Source organism: Pleurodeles waltl, chromosome 4_2, assembly GCF_031143425.1.
Source record: "Pleurodeles waltl isolate 20211129_DDA chromosome 4_2, aPleWal1.hap1.20221129, whole genome shotgun sequence".
Taxonomy (NCBI): domain Eukaryota; kingdom Metazoa; phylum Chordata; class Amphibia; order Caudata; family Salamandridae; genus Pleurodeles; species Pleurodeles waltl.
In genome coordinates this window covers 486,721,277-486,743,040 of record NC_090443.1, presented here as the reverse complement: position 1 = coordinate 486,743,040, position 21,764 = coordinate 486,721,277, and the positions used below count along the sequence as shown (strand labels likewise).

The 21,764-nt window shown below is 43.3% G+C and overlaps 1 protein-coding gene across 1 annotated transcript in view; it reads left to right on the top strand.

Moving 5' to 3' along the window:
* DNASE2 (deoxyribonuclease 2, lysosomal) overlaps nt 1-21,283 on the top strand; it is a 45,049-nt gene extending 23,766 nt beyond the window's left edge. Inside the window, exons 3-7 of the mRNA XM_069231866.1 lie at nt 6,940-7,114; nt 14,807-14,885; nt 16,008-16,169; nt 19,062-19,259; nt 19,651-21,283. Of these exons, the coding sequence (XP_069087967.1) occupies nt 6,940-7,114; nt 14,807-14,885; nt 16,008-16,169; nt 19,062-19,259; nt 19,651-19,991 (955 nt within the window). The 3' untranslated portion in view covers nt 19,992-21,283. The remainder of the gene's footprint in view (nt 1-6,939; nt 7,115-14,806; nt 14,886-16,007; nt 16,170-19,061; nt 19,260-19,650) is intronic.
* Nucleotides 21,284-21,764: the final 481 nt, after the last annotated feature.

Sequence of the window (21,764 nt, the reverse complement as noted above, 5' to 3'; positions counted from 1 at the left end):
GTGAGGGTCCTAAGTTTTACTCATTCTAAAACACGAACTGCCTCTTTGGGTTACTGTTTTTGAAAACAGTACGTCTATGTAAAAGTTTGACAGACGGCTTTCCTGTTTGGCGCGGCCATCTCTCAACATTTTACAACATTGACAGTAACGGTAAGCATCATAATAGCAATTTCTGCCAATTTCTAGACATGTCCGTGGAGCCTGTAGACATCTTTAGATGTGGTGGATGGAATGTCCGGCAGAGCAACAGAGTGATTTAAAACTTATAACTTTGTTTCAGCCTAACTGCCCATAACAATTAAAAATACTACATTATGCAGTTTAAAACAAATAGCATTATGAAGAGTGCAGTTAAATCCTTAAAATTCATCGATTAGAATTTTTATCTTGCAATCAACAATCCATGAAAAACGTAAACTTTCTGGCCATTTGACAAAACTGTGACTTAACATGTATTTATACATTAAACCCAAATCGGGCAAATAGATCTCGGCTAGTACAAATTCAATCTTTGTGCAAATAGCGTTGCAGAACAATCCGAGATGAAAGGATTCGACTGGCTCGTATTACAAAAGGTGCTAGATATAAAATGCAAAAAACTAAAAACAATCCGATGGATATAACGGACTATCGTTCCAAAGTGCGCTAAACTTAAAGTGCTAGTACATTTGCCCAGGTGGCAGTGGACCCAAAGGCAACTGGCGCAAGACATAGCATTAAAGTATAGTGGGCATAAAATACAAGTACATTTAGCTGCCCTCCAGAAGTCAGCCCAACAACAGCCGCCAAAAAAATCATATTTTAGCCCACCTTCGCATTGTAAGCAACCACAGGAAAAGAGTTATTTCGACAGTGAGGATCTATTTCACAGTGCACCCTATGTGGGTTGCCAGTGCGTTTAAGGGGCCCTGGTGTGCACTGGTGTTGTCCATTTTGTTTTACAGTTTGTATCACTAAAATAACTTCAAGTAATTGACTTTTAATGCCCCATCTGGCAGTACCTTCTAATCCATAAAAGAAAAAGATGTTATAAAAGTGTACTGATGCTGTTCATTTAGTATTGCAGTTGTGCTGAAGTTGTAAATTGGAAAAACAAATCAGTGTTTGGTGTTCAGACCACTGGGAAGATTTAATAGCCGACGTTTTGCAGGCTTTGGCTGTCTACATGTAACATCTTGTGCGCTTCTGCTCTGTTTCCATGCTGCATAGATGTAAGATGAAACAGTCAGCACAATGCCTGTCATCTGATCTCATACACAGGGACTCGGCCTCCTTGCACTTTCTAACCTTGAACATTAGGAAAAGTGGGCGTAGATATTACTTGGAAAGGAAACCTATGGGAACACAAATAGAGAAGATGAGATAATGTTTTACGGTCTCCCAGAGAGCACAAACAGGAATCTGACTCTTCATCAGTATTTGAAGACCACCTTTTAGTAACTGAGGCCACAGGCAATGTTCCCAAACAGAATTTCAAATAGAGGGATCTTTCTTACTACTGGATAGATCTCATCGATGAAAGCAACATGAGCCTGCTCATAGTTTAGTAACAATTAACCATCCAGGTCATCTGCTAAAACGTTATGCAGCGCTTGATTTCTATGGTCCCAATATGCCTTTAACGCCACGTCAAGACTGTCCTTTGTTATTGCTTCAGAATGAAACCAGAAGTCCTTTAAGCCGATATCAATTAAGACCTTTGACAAATGGGCAAACCACGGTAATTTATGATAGTCTTGTGACTTCATGATGTAGATTAGTATAAATCTGTACGTCATAAGGTCCACCTTGGACCAGATCCGAGACCAATATTTTAGTGGTGCCAATGTGATGTTCTCCTGGATTTTTGCAATGCCTAGGTCTATTCTCACAGCATCCATTGGTGATCCTCGGCCCAGGCAAAGTAGCTGACGTATAAAGTTGTTTTCAGTAATTTGTAATACCAAAGAGTTTTTGTATCCCCAAATCTCAGCGCCATTTGTGCTTGCTGCGTTTGCTTTCATTTTCTAGGCCAAGATTGCTGACTTCCCTGAATGATTGCCGCAAGATTTTGTGACTCTCAACACAGCTGCAGTTTGCGGAGCCAAGATAATATGGCTTTTGGATAACTGCAGGGTCCATGAAAGTTTGGCATAGACAAGGGTACCCAGATAGTCATACGTAGATACTTAATCAAAAGTAGAAACTGCGAGCCATTTTCAAGGTTTAAAATAAGTACCATGCATTTTGTTTTCCCAGTGTTGATGGTTAATCTTCAGGCAGTGCAAAATGACTCAAAACATTTCAGCAGACGGTGCATTGCTATCTTTGTTCTGGTCCACAGTACTGTGTCTTCGTTGAAGAGCAGTATTTATATACTTTTGTTGCTCAACCTAGGCACATCGAGGTTGAGATCCTTCAAGGCATTTGGAATGTAATTTATGTAACAATACCAAGGCACAACCTTGTTGGATGCCTCACTGAATCGGGATCTCTGTTGTATATTCTCCTCTAGTGTTATATCTGACCGTAGTGGTGTTGCCAGAGTGCAGTTAGATTAGTAGCTTCAAAATCTTTTCTGGGGCTCCCATTTCCCTTAGAACTTTACATAGTGTAGCATGGTCACATTGAATGCTGTTTGGAGATCTCCAGATACCAAGTATAGCAATGACTTTTTTAAACAGGCATATTTTGAACAGATTAGCTTTAGCCTGAATACCTGATCTACTGCACTCTGTCCTCCCATGAAACCGGCTTGAAATGTAGATATCAAATCTTTCTTGTAGCCACTAGTCCAGGTGGGATAACAGCAGTTTTCCGAAAATTTTCCCCATGCTATCTTCAATTTTACAAAACACTTGAAGACTTGGGGCAACAACATAGCCCCCTCGAAAGGGAACTGTACCCACGCATATTTTCAGAACAAGCAAGTATAAGTACTTCTGAGCACAACCAAAAAGTGGGTTCAGTACTTCATGATGCATCAAGTTCCTGCCAGCCCCTCCCCAGGCGCTCCAAATTGACTGATCTGAAGTTTTGCATTGCAAACAATGTACTTCAAACTAAACAACGTTTAGTTTCCCAACCAGTATTAAGATCATCATTGGTCGCCCAAGAAGGCAAACGACTATAGGATAAACCTAGAAATTCCAAAGTGGAAACATGGCTAAAAACACAACTCAAAATTATAAGCTGGAGCATAGCTCTAAAATGGAGGATAAGGATTGGCTATCTTTTTTTTTTATTGTAACATGACATACTCTGTCGTCATGTAACGTGATCCATTGATACAAATGATTTAGATGGGTATTCAACAATCCACCTGCCTGCAATCAAACAAAACAAGGGCAGACCAGTTCAGAGCCTGACCACCTGGGTAAGAACGCCTTTGCTTGAATATTTCATACCATACTAAGCAAGAACATTCAAATCCCCAACTTAAGAAGTAAAGCATGGTCACTCGAGATCATAAATGTATATCTCCCACCTGGCGGTCGGGCAATAGTTAATCAGGACATTCTCCTCCTCAAAGAACACCTTCCGACTAAAAGATTGGGTGAATTGCCAAAGCCACTACCTGAAGCTATGCTGGGAGGATCGATTCGGCCCACAAAGGAGTGTGTACTGATTTGTGGCGACTTCAATACCAAGCTGCACCCTTTCATGTGGGACCAATCGGTAATAGATGAAGACAGCGCCTGGAACACACTACCACCTACAGAGGGTTACATGAGCACACAAAAAAGTGAAAATTAATCTTTGAAGCCTTAGTTGAAGGAGGCATGCACAAACTGAACGGCAACACTAAATCAGACATACTCCCAAACCCACCTTTCAAGCTTGTGGCAGGCAAAGTGTCATTATATCGAAGCATGGAATCACATTGTCGATATGAGAGTAATCAACAGGCTTGAAAGTGATCATGATCCGTTGCTTCTGGTCTTGGGGCACCCAATCTCAGGCATCAACCTCTACCAAAAAAGATAGGGGTCTTAAAATCGTTTTAAAACCATATAGAAAAAACGTCACCATGATGGATGATAATGGTAACACAAACACTTATATTACCAGCCATAAATGGTTAGCTTTACAAACCACAGGACTAACTCTACCAGTAAATGAGGGGACCCAGCAAACTGCAGTAGTTACAAATGTTTGAGGAGCTACTGGCACAGACATCTGTGGAAAGGAAGATTAGAATCAGCACTGCCCCTAAACACTGTTTTCCTGAGGGCCAGGACTGGTTTGACGAGGAATGTATGACATTCAAAAAAGCTTTGTCCCCTGCTCTAAAGAATCGACACATGTCTGAAGTCCGCAAACTTCTATTCCTGGTTCACTGGAAGCAGTACAAAGGGCCTTTAAAGTATAAAAAGGAGTATCACTCGCGTAAGCTTTCGAAAGACCTACTAGAAGCAATTAATTCATGAAACTTAAAGGAATTTTGGAAATCTTCAGATGGGGCTGTGAAGGCCCCCCCAAAGAACATGGAGCTGAACATAAGTCCTCAAGTCTGGACAGATCACTTTACTACCTTGTATCAGAGTCAAGGAGACATCTCGCTGTATGAGGTAAATATCTTACTAGCCTAACACTAGGAGGTGGACAGGCGTAATTCCAATGTAATCGAGGAACCCGCCCAGAAGATTGCAGCAGGAAAATAGAGCCAAAACCAACAATGAATGAGCAGCTTACCCTAAAACGGCACATTCTAGAATATATACCAGATGCAACAGCCTTCAGAATTCCTGGTATTCCCTTGGTCCTGGAGCAACTGTCTGAGTTCAGCTAAACGGAATTCTCCCAAGTGATTATGGCTCAAAAACCTCACAAGACCGCCGGCCTGGATAAAATCCCTTCAGAAGTTTTTTGTAACTATGTAACATTAGAACTACCTATCCTAGCTCAACCCTACAACAATATCTGGATCCTAGAAGACATCCCTCCATCCCAGCATATGTTTGGGTCAAAACTGAAGAGGGATTATTTTTTCATTGTCGTAGCTCACAGCTACATAATTGCCCATTTTCTGACGAGTGAAAGATAGTGGAGTCATGTTTACCTGATGTTTTTCAACTTTAAGAAATATATCTCTAAATCAGTACAACATTCCTCTTGCGCCTGTTTTTTCAGCTCCTGTAGGGAGGATCTCTAGAGGAACCCGAGACATTGCCCCTAGGCTTGTCATCTCCAACAGCTTGTAAAACAACGCTCATACTTGCTTGCTACCTATGTTTTGTACGATGATGTATATGATCATCATCTTTATCATGATGTGGCGAACAGTAGTTACTGTGGGGCTAGCTTGCACACACTTCGCGACAACACTACTTATATAATTTAAGTTCATGCTTTGAGGGCGAAGTTACTGACATGCCCAAAGAAGTAGTCTTTTGGTTTAGGAGAGCTGGTGCCCCAAAGCCAACCCTTTCCAACGTCATGGACAATGTGGCCCTGTCTCTGACCTGTCAATCATGCCCCCACTTAGTGCCAAGCGTCTGATTGTGCAATTGTTTCAATCTGGGCTGATTGACTAGAGGGGGCTATAGTGCTGGTATCTCATTGGTGGTGTTGGATGTAAGCCCAGCCACCATCAAAATAGATCACAGCATTTTACGATGGTGCCTGTTTATTTAAATCTGCTCCCAAGTAGTGCATATTCTTCCTAGATTTGTGACATCAAAGATTCAAATTTGATACAGTCCTCTCCTGAATTAGCCTGGTGCTGTATGCAATGGCCCAAGGTTCACCTATGTCTCCATTTTACTGACAGGTTCATTCGCTGTTAAAGTTGTTGCATCATGAAATTCTTCCAGATTCACAGGTTTTGTATTGCCTTAATGATCGGGCTCGAAATAGCAGCATTGCGTTCTCTAGAAATTACAAGTTTGGTTGTAGACCATAAGTGTGGTCACGAGATATGATGATGATGAAAATTAGAAATGCACATCGCCATGCACCGTAGAGGCCATCTTCCGATTGTTTTAAAAAAAAACATATTTGTTAGTATAAGTATGCATCTATTTTTTTTTTTTTTTGTGTGCATAAAACACGTTACATGTTTTTAAATGGCTAGCGTGGACAACATTAAGTTTTCCATACCCACCAAACTGAATCTAAGTTCTGGTGTCCATGTGTTTGCTGATACCTAATGCCACGACAAACTAAACTGGTCATTTTGACTTGTGTAATTACCATGATTATCATTGATGGCTGGCCTATATGCCAAAAGGCTGTTATCTGTTCTTAGTGCTTAAACATGTGCTAAATGCTGGAGTCTGTGTTTGTTTAACTAGTGCCCGGATCTGATGCCACTGTTTACACCATGCTGCTCATAATCCGTATTGTGACCTGAAGTCTGTGTCCACCACTGTCCACAGAATAATCCACAGCAGTCTTCTCCTCTGTTGTCACGCCCTCCAACACCACTGGCAGACATAGAGGCACAGATCTCAAATGTTACTTGTGTTTACTTTTTTTTTTTCTTTTTAGCACTGTCAACCATTAGAAAATCACATTTCCCATGTTTTTATAAAATGATGGTAATCTAGAATTAAAACTACAACAGTTTCCATATGAACCAAATATAGGTTAACCATAGCCTATCCGCTTCTTTCATCTCTCGGGACCCACGCCTTGACCCGGCTGTTCATACATAACCTACATCTTTCCTATTTGCCTCAAATGTTTCTACTTTACCTGTTTTCTCCTTTCTTTTCTCCCTTCATCAGCTCTGTGGATTTGTCCTGCTCTTGTCTCCTGGATGCCCCTTCCCTCATCTCTTCTTAGTGGTTCCTGCTTCTTCTCCCCAGCAGTTCCTCCTATACCTGAAGTTCTCCTGTCTGCTCATCCCTTGGTCCTTTGCGCTACCTCTTATTATTAGCTGTTATTACACTCTGTAACATTTCAGACCTGCCTTCCTGTCATTAGCAGCCCCCTTTCTCTCTCACCCTTCTGCAGGTTTATCATTTACAAACTCCCACAGGAAAAGAGAGGTCCCCCAGAGACTGGCATGATGTACAAGTACCAGGACAGCTCCACAGGCGGCTGGGTGGATGGTAAATCTCTGATGAACAGCACAGCAGCATCAGTTGGAAGGACTCTCCTCCAGTTGTACAAGTTCAGCCAGAATCAGGTAACAGTGGGTGTGAGGGATTTCTAATGTGGCTGAAACAGCATCCACGGGAGTGAGTGGCTCACCAAACTGAGGACCACCCACCTTTTGGTCTCATGCAATATATTTTTACACTTATGCAATTACATAAACTTAGCAGGGGTATCCAACCTTTTCTGTAACAAGAGCTACTTATGTTCAATGAAACTCATCCTGAGCTACTAATGTTAGTGATATAGTAGTGACCACACCATCCAAGCCTGTCAGCAATGATCACATCAGTGCATTAGGTAGGGTTGCCAGCAATAAAATAAAACCAGGACTATCAATTTGGAATGTCTCTAAAGGAGTAATACATAACCGACAAAACGGCAGCACTCCTGACACCAATGCAATAATTTGAGTAACAAATCCCTCCAACTCAATAGCTTTAAATATATTTGGAGTATTCAACCATTTTTCTCCAAACACACTTTGAGTACTGAAAATACTCACATTTACATGTTGTGCTCTGATCTAATCTAAGAAGGAGAGCAGAGCAATGGATTCAATCGATATGCCGTGGGCGCATTTCAAGAGCACGGCTTAAGAGCCGGTTGGTACACACCAGCGTTTGGTGGATATGTACATATATTCAAAAACATTCCTACTTCACTGTAGAAGTCAGGTGAAAGTATTCTGAGTTAGGTCAACACCTAATCTCTTAGCCAAAAATAACACAGTTTCAGTTTGAGGCATTAGGAAAGTTGCTAACCTAAAGTTATACTGTCCACTTTTTTTTTTTTACTGAAAGGGTACTAGTGATCTTGTTTCTTTTCTCACTAACAGTATGCGTTATTCTAGAGTCTATGAATATAATGCAGATAGTTATGTTGCATAAGTAAGTTTTATTAGTAACTTTTCATTCTCTATAGTTCAGTCTTACACCGGACAGAAGAAGCCTGTTCACTGTGATCCAGAGCTGGATTGTGTCGTAAGCAGGTCCCTCCAAACATCCAGTTTGTCTGTTGTGGTATCACACTTAGAGAACCTCTTAAAGTATTTGGTAGACGTTTTAATGTAACAGGCCAAAAAGAAAGAGCTGCAAAACATATACATCTGTCAATGTAGCAAAACGTACAGTTTGATTTTAATAGATTCTTAATTACTATTTGATTTAATGTTTGGAACTGAATGCAGTGCTAATAGACAGGGAAACACATTATACGGTTAACGTCACGTTATCTCATTAGGGGAGTTTGTTAGATTAGTTTTTTAAGATACATTTTTTGATGTATATAATTGTAGAGATAATCAGGGAATAATCTACGATCTATACAAAAATGAGACAAACATCCAGATCTATAATCAACTCAATAATTCAGAGAATAGAAATACGTCTGGGAAGGTAGTATAATTCTGAATGGAATTCCAATATATTTCTGCTGCTTTTCTTCCTATGTGTTACATCTTTGCTTCTAAATTTGCAGACACGTTAACATGGATTAAAAATTAAACAATTTTCAGATTTACAGAGTATCAAAGAATCATCTACTTTCCAACAGCAGTTGCACTCAAAGAGCAGTTTTTACTGCATAGCACAAAGTTCCAAAGGTGTATATGCTTTAGTAGTGGGTCCTATTTGTTTTCTATTTTACATATGCAGAATTACCCTCTCCCTCACCCTTCCGAGTCTTCATACGGCAGCCACATTATACATGTCTATGGTGTGTGCAGCTATTTTATTTTGCCATTGTTCCCTTGTGATAGCTTTTAGTGCTTACTTTGTTACCAGTTTGGCACTGTGCTGCCACCATCCTTTCTCATTTTCAGCGAAACAAGTATTATTTCTTTTTGGCCTACTCAAAGGAGCAAGCAAAAAATAGAAGCTACAGTGCCTTGAAAAAAGAGAAAGAAAGGGAAAGATCATAGAGGATCTGGAGGGGGTTTGCATTGCAAGAGAGCTCCCTGCCCCGCCCCACCCCATGTTTTCCATTCCTTTACATAACCGGTGAAGGGGGGGGGTAGGGCTTTTTGTGTGTGTGTGTGTGTGTGTGTGTGTGTGTGTGTGTGTGTGTGTGTGTACATATATATATAAAAACATTTTAAACTAACAAAAGCACTGATATTCGCCAGTTATAGTTACCTCAAGTAACTATAACTTGTGCCCTAAAGTAACAGTAACTATAAACTCGTGCCCTTGTCATGCACAGTATTCTTATCTATGATGTCATTTGAGGTATCAATTGGGATATTATTATTAATGTAATCATTGAACATAACATGAGTGATGTACTATATGAGGGTATAAACAGTGCATGGCGAGGACATGAGTTATAGTTACATGAGATAACTATTACTGGCGAATTTCAGTGCTTTTGTTAGTTTAAAACATTAATTTTTAACCGACATTTCCTCCTGATTGTAATGTTGCTTTAACCTTTGTTTTTTTTTCCTTTGAATTTCTAAGGATTTTTGTGACATGAATAAGGATATTATTATAATTCCTAACTAAAACTTCACTTTAACCTAGGGCTTTTTCAATGATATTAAATGTTTTTTTAAATATAAAGTAAGGTGTCCATCGCCGTGCGCAACATCGGGTTGGTCACCCAACCCACCCACTGCGTATAACTGAAGGGCCCCCTTCTTTTTAATAAAAATTCTGTTGCACTACGGAATTGCGGATCTGCCCCCAGTCTCTAGAGCAATGGGGCTTGCGCTGGATATGCAGATCCACAGAACCCCCAGCCCCAAAAACAAAACATTGTTTCAAAAAATGCCCCTTGCTGTTCAGGTTACCTCTTCCTTGCCCCTTTATATATTTTTTGGTTTATTTTCAGCAACAATGGTACTGATTCCCCGAGTCCTAATATGGCAGCCACAACTTTTTCTTCAGGCTGCAGCTTGCAATAACAATGTGCGCTTGTTGATCAGCAGATCCACCACATAGAATTTGCTGTTGAACAGAGATATAAAATATACTTGCATTTATCAAAATGCTGAGTGGATTTACTTCAAATCACAAAATAACATGCTTTCTAGAGCAAGGACTAGCTTTCTGGCAAATCTGGTGTAATTCTGTTCTGCCATTTTTGTGCCATCGCTGTTCAATTTTCCTATGGGAAACTTAATGGGGTGTACACATTTAGGGACACCCCCTTGATGGATCACCCTGAAACTTTCCAGGCAGAAGCTGAGGTAGATGAGACTTTTTTTTTTTTAAGTTTCTTGAAGATTTTTGAAACATCACCAAAATTATTACCACACTGTTAATTCCATTATCTATGGAAGCATGGTTCTAACTATACCCACATCCCCAGGCCCAGAGGGTATCTGCTATCATGCTGGGCGTTGAGGAGGCAGTCAAAGACCATTCCTTTCCTACATTCTCATACCCCCCCACCCCTCACCCCAGCTGCTGAAGGTGAATGATAATTGAAGGGCCCCAATATGGTCTACTTTGGACAAGGCACTGAACACCTCTTTTCTGTAGCGTTTCTCCTTCCCCTCCCTCTGCCACTCTACTGCAGCCCCAGAATCCTCTTGAGGACACTGGAAACCCCATGCACAAACACCTCCATGGTGCCTTCACTGGTACACCCCTCCAAAAGAGACTGCTGTATTGCATCAAGCATGAGGCCCCCTTTTCTCCCAAGCCACAGTTCAGAGAGGACTGAGAGGATGTTTTCTGTGGCTTGGAGGACGAGCCTCCCATGTGTCACGCTTAGGCGACAACGATGTGCCCATTGCCGCTGCTTTGTTTCTGGAGCTGTTTGTATCCATGCTACCACCCACCACCTACAAATTCTCCTTCTGGATTTGCTCGACAAGCCCATGTATGACCCTTTGGAGTTAAGGCGCACTAATCCATTTATTGGTATGTTTATCTTCATGTGATGGATTTTGTCTGCCCTTGGTTCTCCGTGTCCTTTGAAAAAAAATGTTTTGAATCATCCTCTGATCTGAATGTCCTTGCTGGTACATACCAGGCAAAGCTTTCTGCACCGTTGGTCTTGACCAGTACCTGTTGACCTTCCTGCAGTGCCAAGGTTGCAACCCCTGAAGAGGGTTTGATGGTATCATAAAGCATTACGAGGATCCAGTGTTTAACACAGCTGGCCCCCTCATCCGTATCTTCGAGGCCCTGAAACAGACCGCAGCCTCATTCGAGGAGATGGATAAGGATGTCTTTTGAGGGGTACTCTTCCGACTGCTTTAGAAGTCAGTTTGATTCCTGCAGTGGCGTAACCCAAAATGATAAGGCCCCCCTGCAAAATATAAAGAGGGGGCCCTTATTTTCCCATATATCACAGATATTCATTGGTCTTCAGCTGAATGGGGTGCCTTAAGAGTTGAGATGCCCCTAAAGGGTTGGGGGCTCCCCTGCACCACAGGAGGCCCAGGGGGGCTGTGTTATGCCATTGGCTTCCTGCCATACCATCTGAGGGCACCTTGACCTCTTCAGCCTCTGCACTCCCTCCTTCTACCAGAGTGGAACCCACAACACCAGAGGCATCAGCCAAGCCTTTCCCAAGCCCCCCCCGCCCTCCCCCTCACAACCAAGGTAAGCCAAATGTTAGAAATTGGATAACTAGTTGGCAAAGATATACACCTTTGTCCAAGTAGGGACCACAGTCCTAGTCAGCACAATTCAAATTATCCTGTGCCCACCCTCTGGTAGCTTGGCACGGAGCAGTCAGGCTTAACTTGGAAGTCAATGTGTAAAGTATTTGTGCAATACCTCATACAGTAACACACTGAAAACACCACAAAAGTACACCATACCAGTTTAGAAAAGTAGATCATCTTAATCTGAATAAAATAAGGTCAAAATATCAAAAATCCAATGTGTGCAACCAAAGATATGAATGTTTAAAGATTAAATCCCAATAAAATGCTTAGAAACACAATAGCTCTAACTGGGGCTCTCACGACGTCATAGTTTGAGTCGTTACTCATAGTCCAACACCAATGGTGCCGGAGTTGCACGGACCCCCAGACACAATACTTTTGAAAACAAAGAACCAAAGACGTTGCATGGAGTCTGGGAGGTGAGAAGTCGCAGGGAGCCGTATGCGGTGTCGGCCCCTTACGGCATCTGGGGAGGTGTGGTGTCGGTTCCGTATTGTGAGGCAGGGGAGGCAAGGCGTCGGTTCTGTCCAGTTGCAGTGGAGCTGATGTGGCACCGGTGGCGAGGCGTTGGTTCCTTGTGACCCGGCAGCGTTAATGAATTCAGTCGGTCAAAACATACTTTGTCGACTTTGCAGTGCTTCGATCACACTGTGGGACTTCAGCAGCATCGCATCCATGTCGGACTTGCATTGCAGGCCCCTGTTGTCGCGCTCAACGAAGACCATAGAGCTGGAGCAGGCACTGGTGTTGCGTCAGTGCTTTAATCACTGAAGATGGTGAACTAGCTGGAAGCTACTGGATGGAGTCTTTGTTGGCCCTGAGACTTCAGCACAGGAGGCAAGCTCAATCCAAGCCCTTGGAGAGCACTGCTGGAGGAAAGCAGAAGTCCTTCCAGCACAGCAGTCCAGATGAGCCCTTTGGACAGCCAGGCAGTCCCTCTGGCAGAGTCCAGGTGTAGGTCCAGAAATGTTGATTTGGTGAGGGTCAGGGACCCAGTATATATACCCAAAACTGCTGCCTTTTACTTACATAGCACCCTGCCCTATGGGTTACCTAGGGCCTACCGTAGGGGTGTCTTATATGTAGAAAAAGAGGAGTTTAAGGCTTGGCAAATAGTTCTAACTGCCAAGTCGAAGTGGCAGTGAAACTACACTTACAGGCCTTGCAAATGGCAGGCCTGGGACATGGTTAAAGGGCTACTTATGTGGGTGGCACAATCAGTGCTGCAGGCCCACTAGTAGCATTTAATTTACTTAAATAATGGTCTTTAAAGTCAAATGCTTGTTTGTAAATATGGGTTTGTTTTCTAATACAGTTGCCTGAGGTAGTCTCAAGTCCCTGTGCTTACAATTTAAATAAACATCCCCGATTGATTATTTTGTTTTAAATGTACAGTTTCACGTAATGTAACATTTGTGACCTTCTACATTGTTTATCTTAGGTGGACTAATAACAGTGGCAGAGAGTGTTTGGAATGGGGACGGAAAGCGGCATATGCAGGGAGGCCAGTCACATAAGAGTTGATCTCTCTTAGAAGGAGTCAGAATAAAACATTTATGTTTAGGACCGATGTGTTTGGGTTGGTGCTGAGGTATTTGTGCTGACCACGTGAGGATGATATCCTCTGAGGTGTCAAAATGGAGGCCTTTGTGCATGGGATAGGGTTCCCTGGGTGAAGTGCGGTGAGGGGGGATTAGTGCACCTAAGGTCCTCAGTAGTAGTTGTGGCTTATTCTTGCACTCGTATTCTAGAATTACGCGTCAAGTGAAGCAAATAGGAGCCTGTTTACCTGCCCTCCTTAGGATCTCTTAGTTTGTTCCTCTTTCATAGTTGTTCACCATTACAAATTATCTCCATTCCCACTTGACGATAAATTCACAGAAACCCAAACCTCTTATGTAGAGCATGGATGTCTTTGATGAAAAGAAAAAGTACCATTGTGACCTATGCATCAGTGCTGGGAAATATTCCTGGCGTAGCCAAATGTGATGAGTGCAGGGCGATAATCCATTTGCGGCTGCCCCTAGTGGGCGTCCGGATATCAACCCACTGCCTCCCTCTGCCGCTACTATGCGGCGTGTTACAGGCTTTTGTATAAAAATAAATGGTCTCATGGATCGTTTATTTGCGAGTGAAAGCTGTAATATTACCTTGTCAGCAGCAGAGGGCTTCACTATGTGCCAGGCGGATACTATTACAGCCCGCCCTCACACATGCACTGTACATATCGGACATTCTTTACTATCCGATAATGGAGCTTCAGGACTTGTCAATCACACACCCTCTTGCCCTGTCAGAAGTTGAAATGGGGAACAAAGGTCTACCCCGGCACCTTGAGCCGTATTCCAGCTTCTGATTGGAAGCTTGTGGGTTTAACTGTGGGTTCTGGAGAAAGACGAGGAGTCTGAAATCGTGCGCCTGCCGCAGGTAAGTTTTTGGGTTAAAACGTCTGTGTGCTGCGAGGGTATGTGTATGTCCCTGTGAATGTCTGTGTGCGTGCCTGCAGCTGTGTGTATACGCAGTCTGCTTGTGTGCAGTCTGAAACTCTGGCCCGAGGGTTGGCGAGAAACCAGGCAGAGTGCTGGATAGTGCTCGTGGTCCCCGCCACTCCCATAATCCTCCAGCCGACAGTGGGCGAGGCTCCTAGATCTCATTTCCGTCGCTCATCTCTAAGCATCTTCCTCAATTCTTATGCACCCTCCCCCCTTAAAAATGCTTTAGGTAATGGGCTAAACCACTGTGCATTCTACTTCCATCTCTGCGTGGAAACTGCTGTCCCGTTTCCCTGCATTGTGTGTGAGTACACTCAAGTCCCCTGCTGAAATAACATCACTTTCTACTGCCCGTGATGCACCATGCTGCTACTGCAAACTGAGTTGTTTCTCATTAACCCTTAAATGCTTCTCACAGAGTATGGACGCTCTAAATACCAGTACATGACAGTATAACGCTAGTGATAGGCCCCCTGCTGGCATTTATGACAGTACCTGTATCTATGTAGGATGTATGGTTCTGGCCTCCTTAAAGCATGGAAAGTGGGAGGTAATATTAGACAGCCTGTTGACCATGTATTATTGCGCTTTTTGCCTTCCCTGTCAGAGTGAAGACCTGGCCTACGTGTTGTACAATGACCAGCCACCACTAGAGATGTCCAGCACCATAGGTGGACACACTAAAGGTAAGACTGACTCTGCACAATTGGCTGATTGCAGTACGATTTCCAGGGTATTTCTCATTATATTTGCAAGTCTGACTTAAACAGCGTTCTTCAGCTTCCAACTACTTTCTGGCTTAAACTGTTTTACCTGACACACATCTGGGGTCGTGTTATGGAGATGGGACACTGCCGGCCCACCCCCGCCCCGGTCTCACTTAAGCTGGTGCACAGCCTGGGACAATACACTGCATCACTGCAAATGCACCGTATGCACCGTTCTCCGTGCAGATGTGAACACTTTGAACAGCACACTGGTGAAAAGATGCCCAGTGGCTTGAAGCCACCAGTATGCCCGTATGCCTTGCAGCGTGCTGGCAGCAACCAGCCAGCGTCTGAAGGGGGAGCAGGGGGGTTCCTAAAGGTGGGTTCGGGAGTGCCGACACCAGACTAGAGCGGGGGGGGGGGGGGGGGGAGGGGGGGGAGGGGGGCGACCTGGGCCAGTCCCTGGAACCCACTTCCCTTCCTTGTCAAGGGATGCTTTTGGGGGAAACACAGACTGTAAGCCACCTATTTGTGGTGGAGTCACTGCGCCTTCTTTTGAACTCTTTGCACCAGCACACGTTTAGCGCAGACACAATATGCATTACAGAAATAGAGCAAGCACCAGCAGCCCTTTCTCTGTTATCCCAGGGGTGCAAACAGTGGGCGCACATGCCCATTGCTCCCCGACCTACTCTCTGTAAAAAGGCCTCTGGTGTGATACCTGACTTTCTTACAGCTAATGAACAGCTCACCTCTGCTTGCTATCTGCCTCCCCATCATATGCTACGCAAGTTGCTACTGCTTGCTTTCTGACATGCAAAGAAATACCTTGTGCTTTACGAACGCTATGCCACTCACTTTATGGATACACAAGTTTGCCCAGTCACCATCTGACACACACAAATACGAGCACTAAGAGAGGAGAAAAATGTAAAAATCAGACAGAAAACGCACAACCCCCCCCCCCCCCAACGCACACACCTATATCCATGGTGCTCTCTTGCCGTCAGTATTGTCTCCGTCATGGCTCTGCAATTCTTTACTGTACATTAAATACTTTAGTCAGTCCTCTCTGCCCATAATCACTCGGTCTGTTTGTAGGAGTGGTCCTGTTGGATAGATCCCAGGGTTTCTGGCTGGTTCACAGCACTCCCCGTTTCCCACCAATGGCGAAAGACCAATACAGCTGGCCGAAGAATGGGCTTCGAAATGGACAGTCGTTTCTCTGCGTCACTTACAGCTACGCCCAGTTCAAAGACATTGGTAAGTATGCAGTGTGCCATCTCTAGGAGTTTTTTTTTTTTTACCCGCACCTGAGATGGAAGAGCCTACGCGCGCTCTCTCCTTACCCAGTTTGATCCCCTCCACCGCACTGAAGACCTGGAAACAAAGTTGGTGCCTTCAAATTTTGTCAAACTTTAGTGGTTTCTCCATAGTTCATTGGGCTACTCTGTGCCATCTCCTCGGTATCCCGACAGTGGTCAGTGTTATCTGGGGTTCACAGGCACTGGATCTGTTCTCCTTACAGTCCCTAGTGTCTCTCTTGTGAGATATCTTCTTGTTCCCATATCGTTCTCACTCACTCCCTTTCCCTCGTGCGCTCGCTGGTTGTTGTCTCCTGGCCTAAAATTGTAGAATGCACGGACACAGATGGAAAAGTGAAGAAGAGTGCTAAGACACCCAGTCCCACCAAGTGCCTAGAGTTAGCTTGGGATGAATGGCCAATTCAAAATGGAGTACAACTGGACCTTGGTCAACAGTGGGGGAGGGCAGTGTTATTCTCTGCAGTAATATTAATGTCTGTTTTTTTTCAGTACTAGAACCTGGTTGTCTGTACATGCTACCTAAGTCTTTCTGGGGACAGCTATTTAAGTCAGTGGTTCCCAACCTTTTGACTTCTGTGGACCCCTACTTTATCATTACTGGAACCCGGGGACGCCCACAGAATCAATATTGGAATCCAGGGACCCCCTCACTGAGTCATTACTAAAATCTGTGGACCTAATCTGCTAATATTATTTAATTTTCTAAGCAGTCGCGGACCCCCTGATGAGGCTTTGCGGACCCCCAAGGGTCCCTGGACCACAGGTTGGGAACCACTGATTTAAGTGATAGTGCTTCACAGTTTAGTCTCAAGTACCTAAATATGTTTTTGAAAAGCAGACCTAACTCAAGGTTGTGTTTTTTTTTTTTTTTTTTTTCTTTATTGTGCCACAAAGCCCTAACTCCTGTTGGAGGAGCAGTGGCGTCTTGGGTATGAGGGGGGAGTGGGCACCAAGGTGCAGCATACATTTCAGAATGGTGGATTGCAGCTTCTAGGCTGTACATCAAGGAATGATTGCCAGAGGTTGTTCTTGCAGATTGATGTCCGCATGCTGGGGCAGGGCATCCACCACTCTGAAGAAGACCTGTGCTCAAAGCAAAGTCTTAGTAATACCACAAGGTGGACATATCCCTTCAAAATCAGGATGCAGATCTGGTGGCATGGCAACAGTGGTGCACACCACAAACACACAACTGCTTCATAGCCAGGGTAGGTTTTGCAAGTTAAGATTCGAAGCATTCTTAAGAGTTCATAGGCCTCTTTAATAGTGGCGACAAGTAAGACAGGTGGGCACAGAGCATAAAAGTTTGAGGTCCTGGACCCGAAGTGTCCTATTCCAGCCTTTGCTGCGATTTATAAGAAAGTTCCCAAAGTGAGTTCAGAATATTAGTCCCATCTGACCTCAATATTTAGGCAGAGATGGTTGTGGCCTAGATGCAGCAGTCTGTGTGGGTGTGTCCATACGTGATAAGAGAAAGGGGCAATTGTATATGGGTGACACCCTGCCAACATTTAATGTAGGCCTGAAATCTACAGCAGGGGCGTTTTGCAGGTTCTGTAAGTTATTGAAGAAATATGATAGTAAGGCACAGCAGGGCATCTCTCCTAAATGGGCACCCTCATAGGCTCTCCACTCAAAACAAAAGGTATTCTTTTTCCATTCGCTATTTCCCCTGAAAGTTAGCAAGCAGCTACTTTTTCCTCCTTGCAAGAGAAAAATTAGCCTTAAATTATTACGGATTTGAAATTAGAGTTCAAGCACTCTGCACGCTGAAGCAGTAACCAAAAAATGCTATTTAACAGAGCCCAGGCTAACCAGTCACAAAGAGCCATTCTCGAAAGTTTATTTCTTAGGGAGACTCGATTCAATTTAAACCTCCACCCATTAGATTTAAATACATCTTCGGGGCAGCATTATGTGTTCGCAGATACAAAATGTCTGGATCTTTGTTTGAGAGCCCACATTTAGCTGTTAACCAGTTATGGAAAAAACATCTGGGAAACTGATACCGTAGATTTTTAAGATGCTGGGGTGTGGGGGACCCTGCTAGCAGCAGATACAGAGCACATCATTAATTGACCAAATGCGGTAGCTTCTCCCTTCTCCCTTCTCCAAGAAGATCATGAATTAAGGGTGAAGCCCCACCTGTCATGGTGAAGCAGTACAGCATACTTAAACCCCGTCCTGAATCACCCCCAGTGAGGAAAAGGCATTCTCACTGAAAGCAGCAACCAAGCGAAAGCTGTTAGAAGTCTTCAGTGACATCGTTCACTTCCGCACAAACGTTCAAAATGTATAATTCTAGAGGTCAGAGCTTTGTAACAAATGTATTCATTCTCCTTTGAATTTTTATGTTCTTCTGTGTCCCTTGTATTTTGTAGATCCTCTTTAGTTGGACTATTGATGATCAAAGTACTGAGCAAAGGATAGTTACGAGCTAGTGCTTTGCAGGAACCGGGTTTCGTTGACAGGCCCCTTCTGTGCCTTGTTTAGGAAAAAAAAGTCCTTTGACTTTAGAAAGTCCTACTAGCCCAGTTCTTTGAAAGATAACTGCCTTTAGGCATCTTCTGAACCCCTCACAATAATTATGTAACTGCATGAGAAGTAAAAAAAAAAAAAAAAAGCACCCATATTATTCAATTCCCAAGAAAATGTAAGCATTAAGGAATTAAAATTTGCGAGAATAAAATTCTATCCCCAAATAATGCCTGTCAGAGTGAAGGATGGAGACATGAAATGCCCTAAGCACCTTGAGAAATGTGGAAGTTCGGGAGAGTCCATGATCCTCTTCTTGTTTTATTGTTATTGAATGTGTGCTCCCTTCTGTTAGGAACCCAGCTCTTGTACAATAATATCAGGGTGTTCGACTCCAGCGTCCCTGATGCCTTCGCTGAGGATCTACCCGACTTGTCCAGCGCAGCCAAACACTGCCATGTCAAGTCCCCGCCCTGGAACCGGCAAGTACAGTTGGATTCGCTGGGGGGCAAGACATTCGTCAGCTTTGCCAAATACAACTTATTTTATGATGGTAAGCTATTTTAGTCAGTGTCTCGCATGCTTATTCACATTGGTATGTAGACACACACGGTGGTAGGAATAAGTCAAACTTACCTGTTGTTGGTTCAGTTTGTGTTATCGTAGATAAACTTACAAAATTGAACTCAGAATCAAGTACTTAGTCATGCTCTTTCACTTTTACCAGCACTGATGCAAGTAGTCTGACTGATGCTTTACTATTCCATCTCACGTTTTAATCACTCTGATAAACATCCCCAGTGCACTTCCTGTCCACTTTAAGCATCTGATCTGTTGGTCCTGCTCTGGCGCTTTTAGCTTCCTCTCACACTTAGTCACACCCTCGCACTGTTAGACACAGTCTTGCACTTTGGTATCTTCTCACTTGCCCTCTTTCTCCTCAGATCTTTACTCTGGTTGGCTGGCCGGTGCCCTAAAGCATGATCTTCTTGTGCAGTTCTGGCCCAACTCTCGCGGTGTTCTGCGTTCCAACTGTTCCCAGCCCTACCATGTCTTCAATGTGCAGAGCATCGCCTTTCCGTCTGGTGCCAACTTCACGTCGCACGTCGATCACTCCAAGTGGAGTGTTTCTCTCAGCAATTCCCACGAAGCGTGGACCTGCATTGGGGACATGAATCGGGATATGGAGGAGGAGAAGCGGGGTGGGGGCACAGTATGCACCAATGATCTTGGCATATGGAAGTCGTACCGTTCCCTTGTGACTGACTATGAACCCTGCACGTAGAAGGCTAGGCTGAAAGGGGAGTTTATAACAATCTTGTGGGGTGCCATTGACGAGGTCCTCTTTCCGAAAGGAGCCTGTGACCAGGTCATCCTTCCGTAGGATGCCACTTTCTAACAAAATGTAAAATTACATGCACAGTCTGAGTTACACTCATGTTCTGAGTTACACTCACTTTCTGAATTTGTGCTAGACTTTTTATTCAGCAATCTGTATATTTTAATCGCTGTTCAAATCTTTTTAAACTCAGGAATGGAACTAACCTGATTTAGAATTGTACTGGTGCCATAGGATATAATGCACTTGTAATAACGTGGACAGGATACCTGTCACATTTGTGATGGAGTGCCCTTCCACCAAACTTTACCTCGGGCACAAAGAGTCATCTGTAGGAATGCATTCTCTAAGTTAATGGTACAATATTACCCAGCCTGTCACGCCAAGGGCTGGAAGTGCTCATTGCATTGGTACAGGCATACTGAGCCTTTTGCCTCAGTGGAGACCGGCGTGTGCCATCAAAGTGGCAACAGTGAGTTTTATAAATGAGCTGTAACTTAACAACAAATCATAATGTAGGTGACAGATCTTGTAAACTAATCTACCTCCTTGTTGCAAAATGTGATTCTGTGGTAATATCTCACAATCACAAAACATTATGAACATTTTGTGTAATCAATGATTCTAATTTGTTAATCGGTAAAAAGAAAAATCTGCTAAAGTTTATTTTGTGCATCATTTAATCTAAGATATTGGTAAGGAGTCGTGGGCGATCTCAGCTCAATAAGGTAATCTGCCTAGCAGGTATCTTGAACAAAACTAAAAACAGAAGATTTGAAATGTATGAAAGACAGAAAAGATAGAGAAATTGTTAAAGGCAAAGACTGATACATTTGCTACTTTACAAAGTCTGAAGGGTTTAATATAAAAATACATCCATAAGCATGTGCATCTTCGTATTTCAGAGACCTGTGTGTGCAAGGTGTATAATACTGATTCCAATCATGGTAGAAATGTTCAATGAGTTAATACAGGTAGTGGAGACATAACTGTATAGCATGTGCTCACTTGTTTCAATCTCTGGCTGTTGCAGCAATGTCTGTGTAATTTACAATTTACAGATCAAGATCATTTTAATTTAGCCAGGGTTCTAGATTGTACCCGATCTGAGAGCCAGTGCACCTGGTCATTTTAATCCAGGATCCATTGGCAAGGCCGCTTTAAATTCCTTGCTGGCACATACAATGTTACCTACGTAAGAACGAGTGAAAAATGCAATAAACCTTTCTGAACTTCAACCTTCCTGAATTTATTCACTTACTACGAAAGGCAAGACATCGACCAGCTTTGTATTTGTGTAACATTTTCATCTTTCTTCATCTTTGGGACTAGAATGAAAATGAAAGGAGAGTTATTTATGGTTCCTTATGCAGTCACGTTTTGACTGCCTTAAATATAAAAAAATACCATCCACTTGGCACCAGGTCTAATGTTGGTACTGTTTGTGTTAAATCTGTGCACCCTATGCCCTAATGCAGCAAATACATTTATGAGTCACATAAAAAACAAGGAAACGCCAACAATTGCCTTTCCCCCAGCTATGGCTGAGAGTGTGGGTACGCTAGGACAAAGTGTGAGGATTCCAGGGAATGTTGGTGAATTTGGGGGATCCTGGTGGGGGGTGGGTGATGATGGGGGGACCCGGGCGTGTGGTTTTGCCATGGGAAAAAAGAATATTTTTGGAGTGGTGAGCATGTAGAGCTAAGTAATGTATGAGGT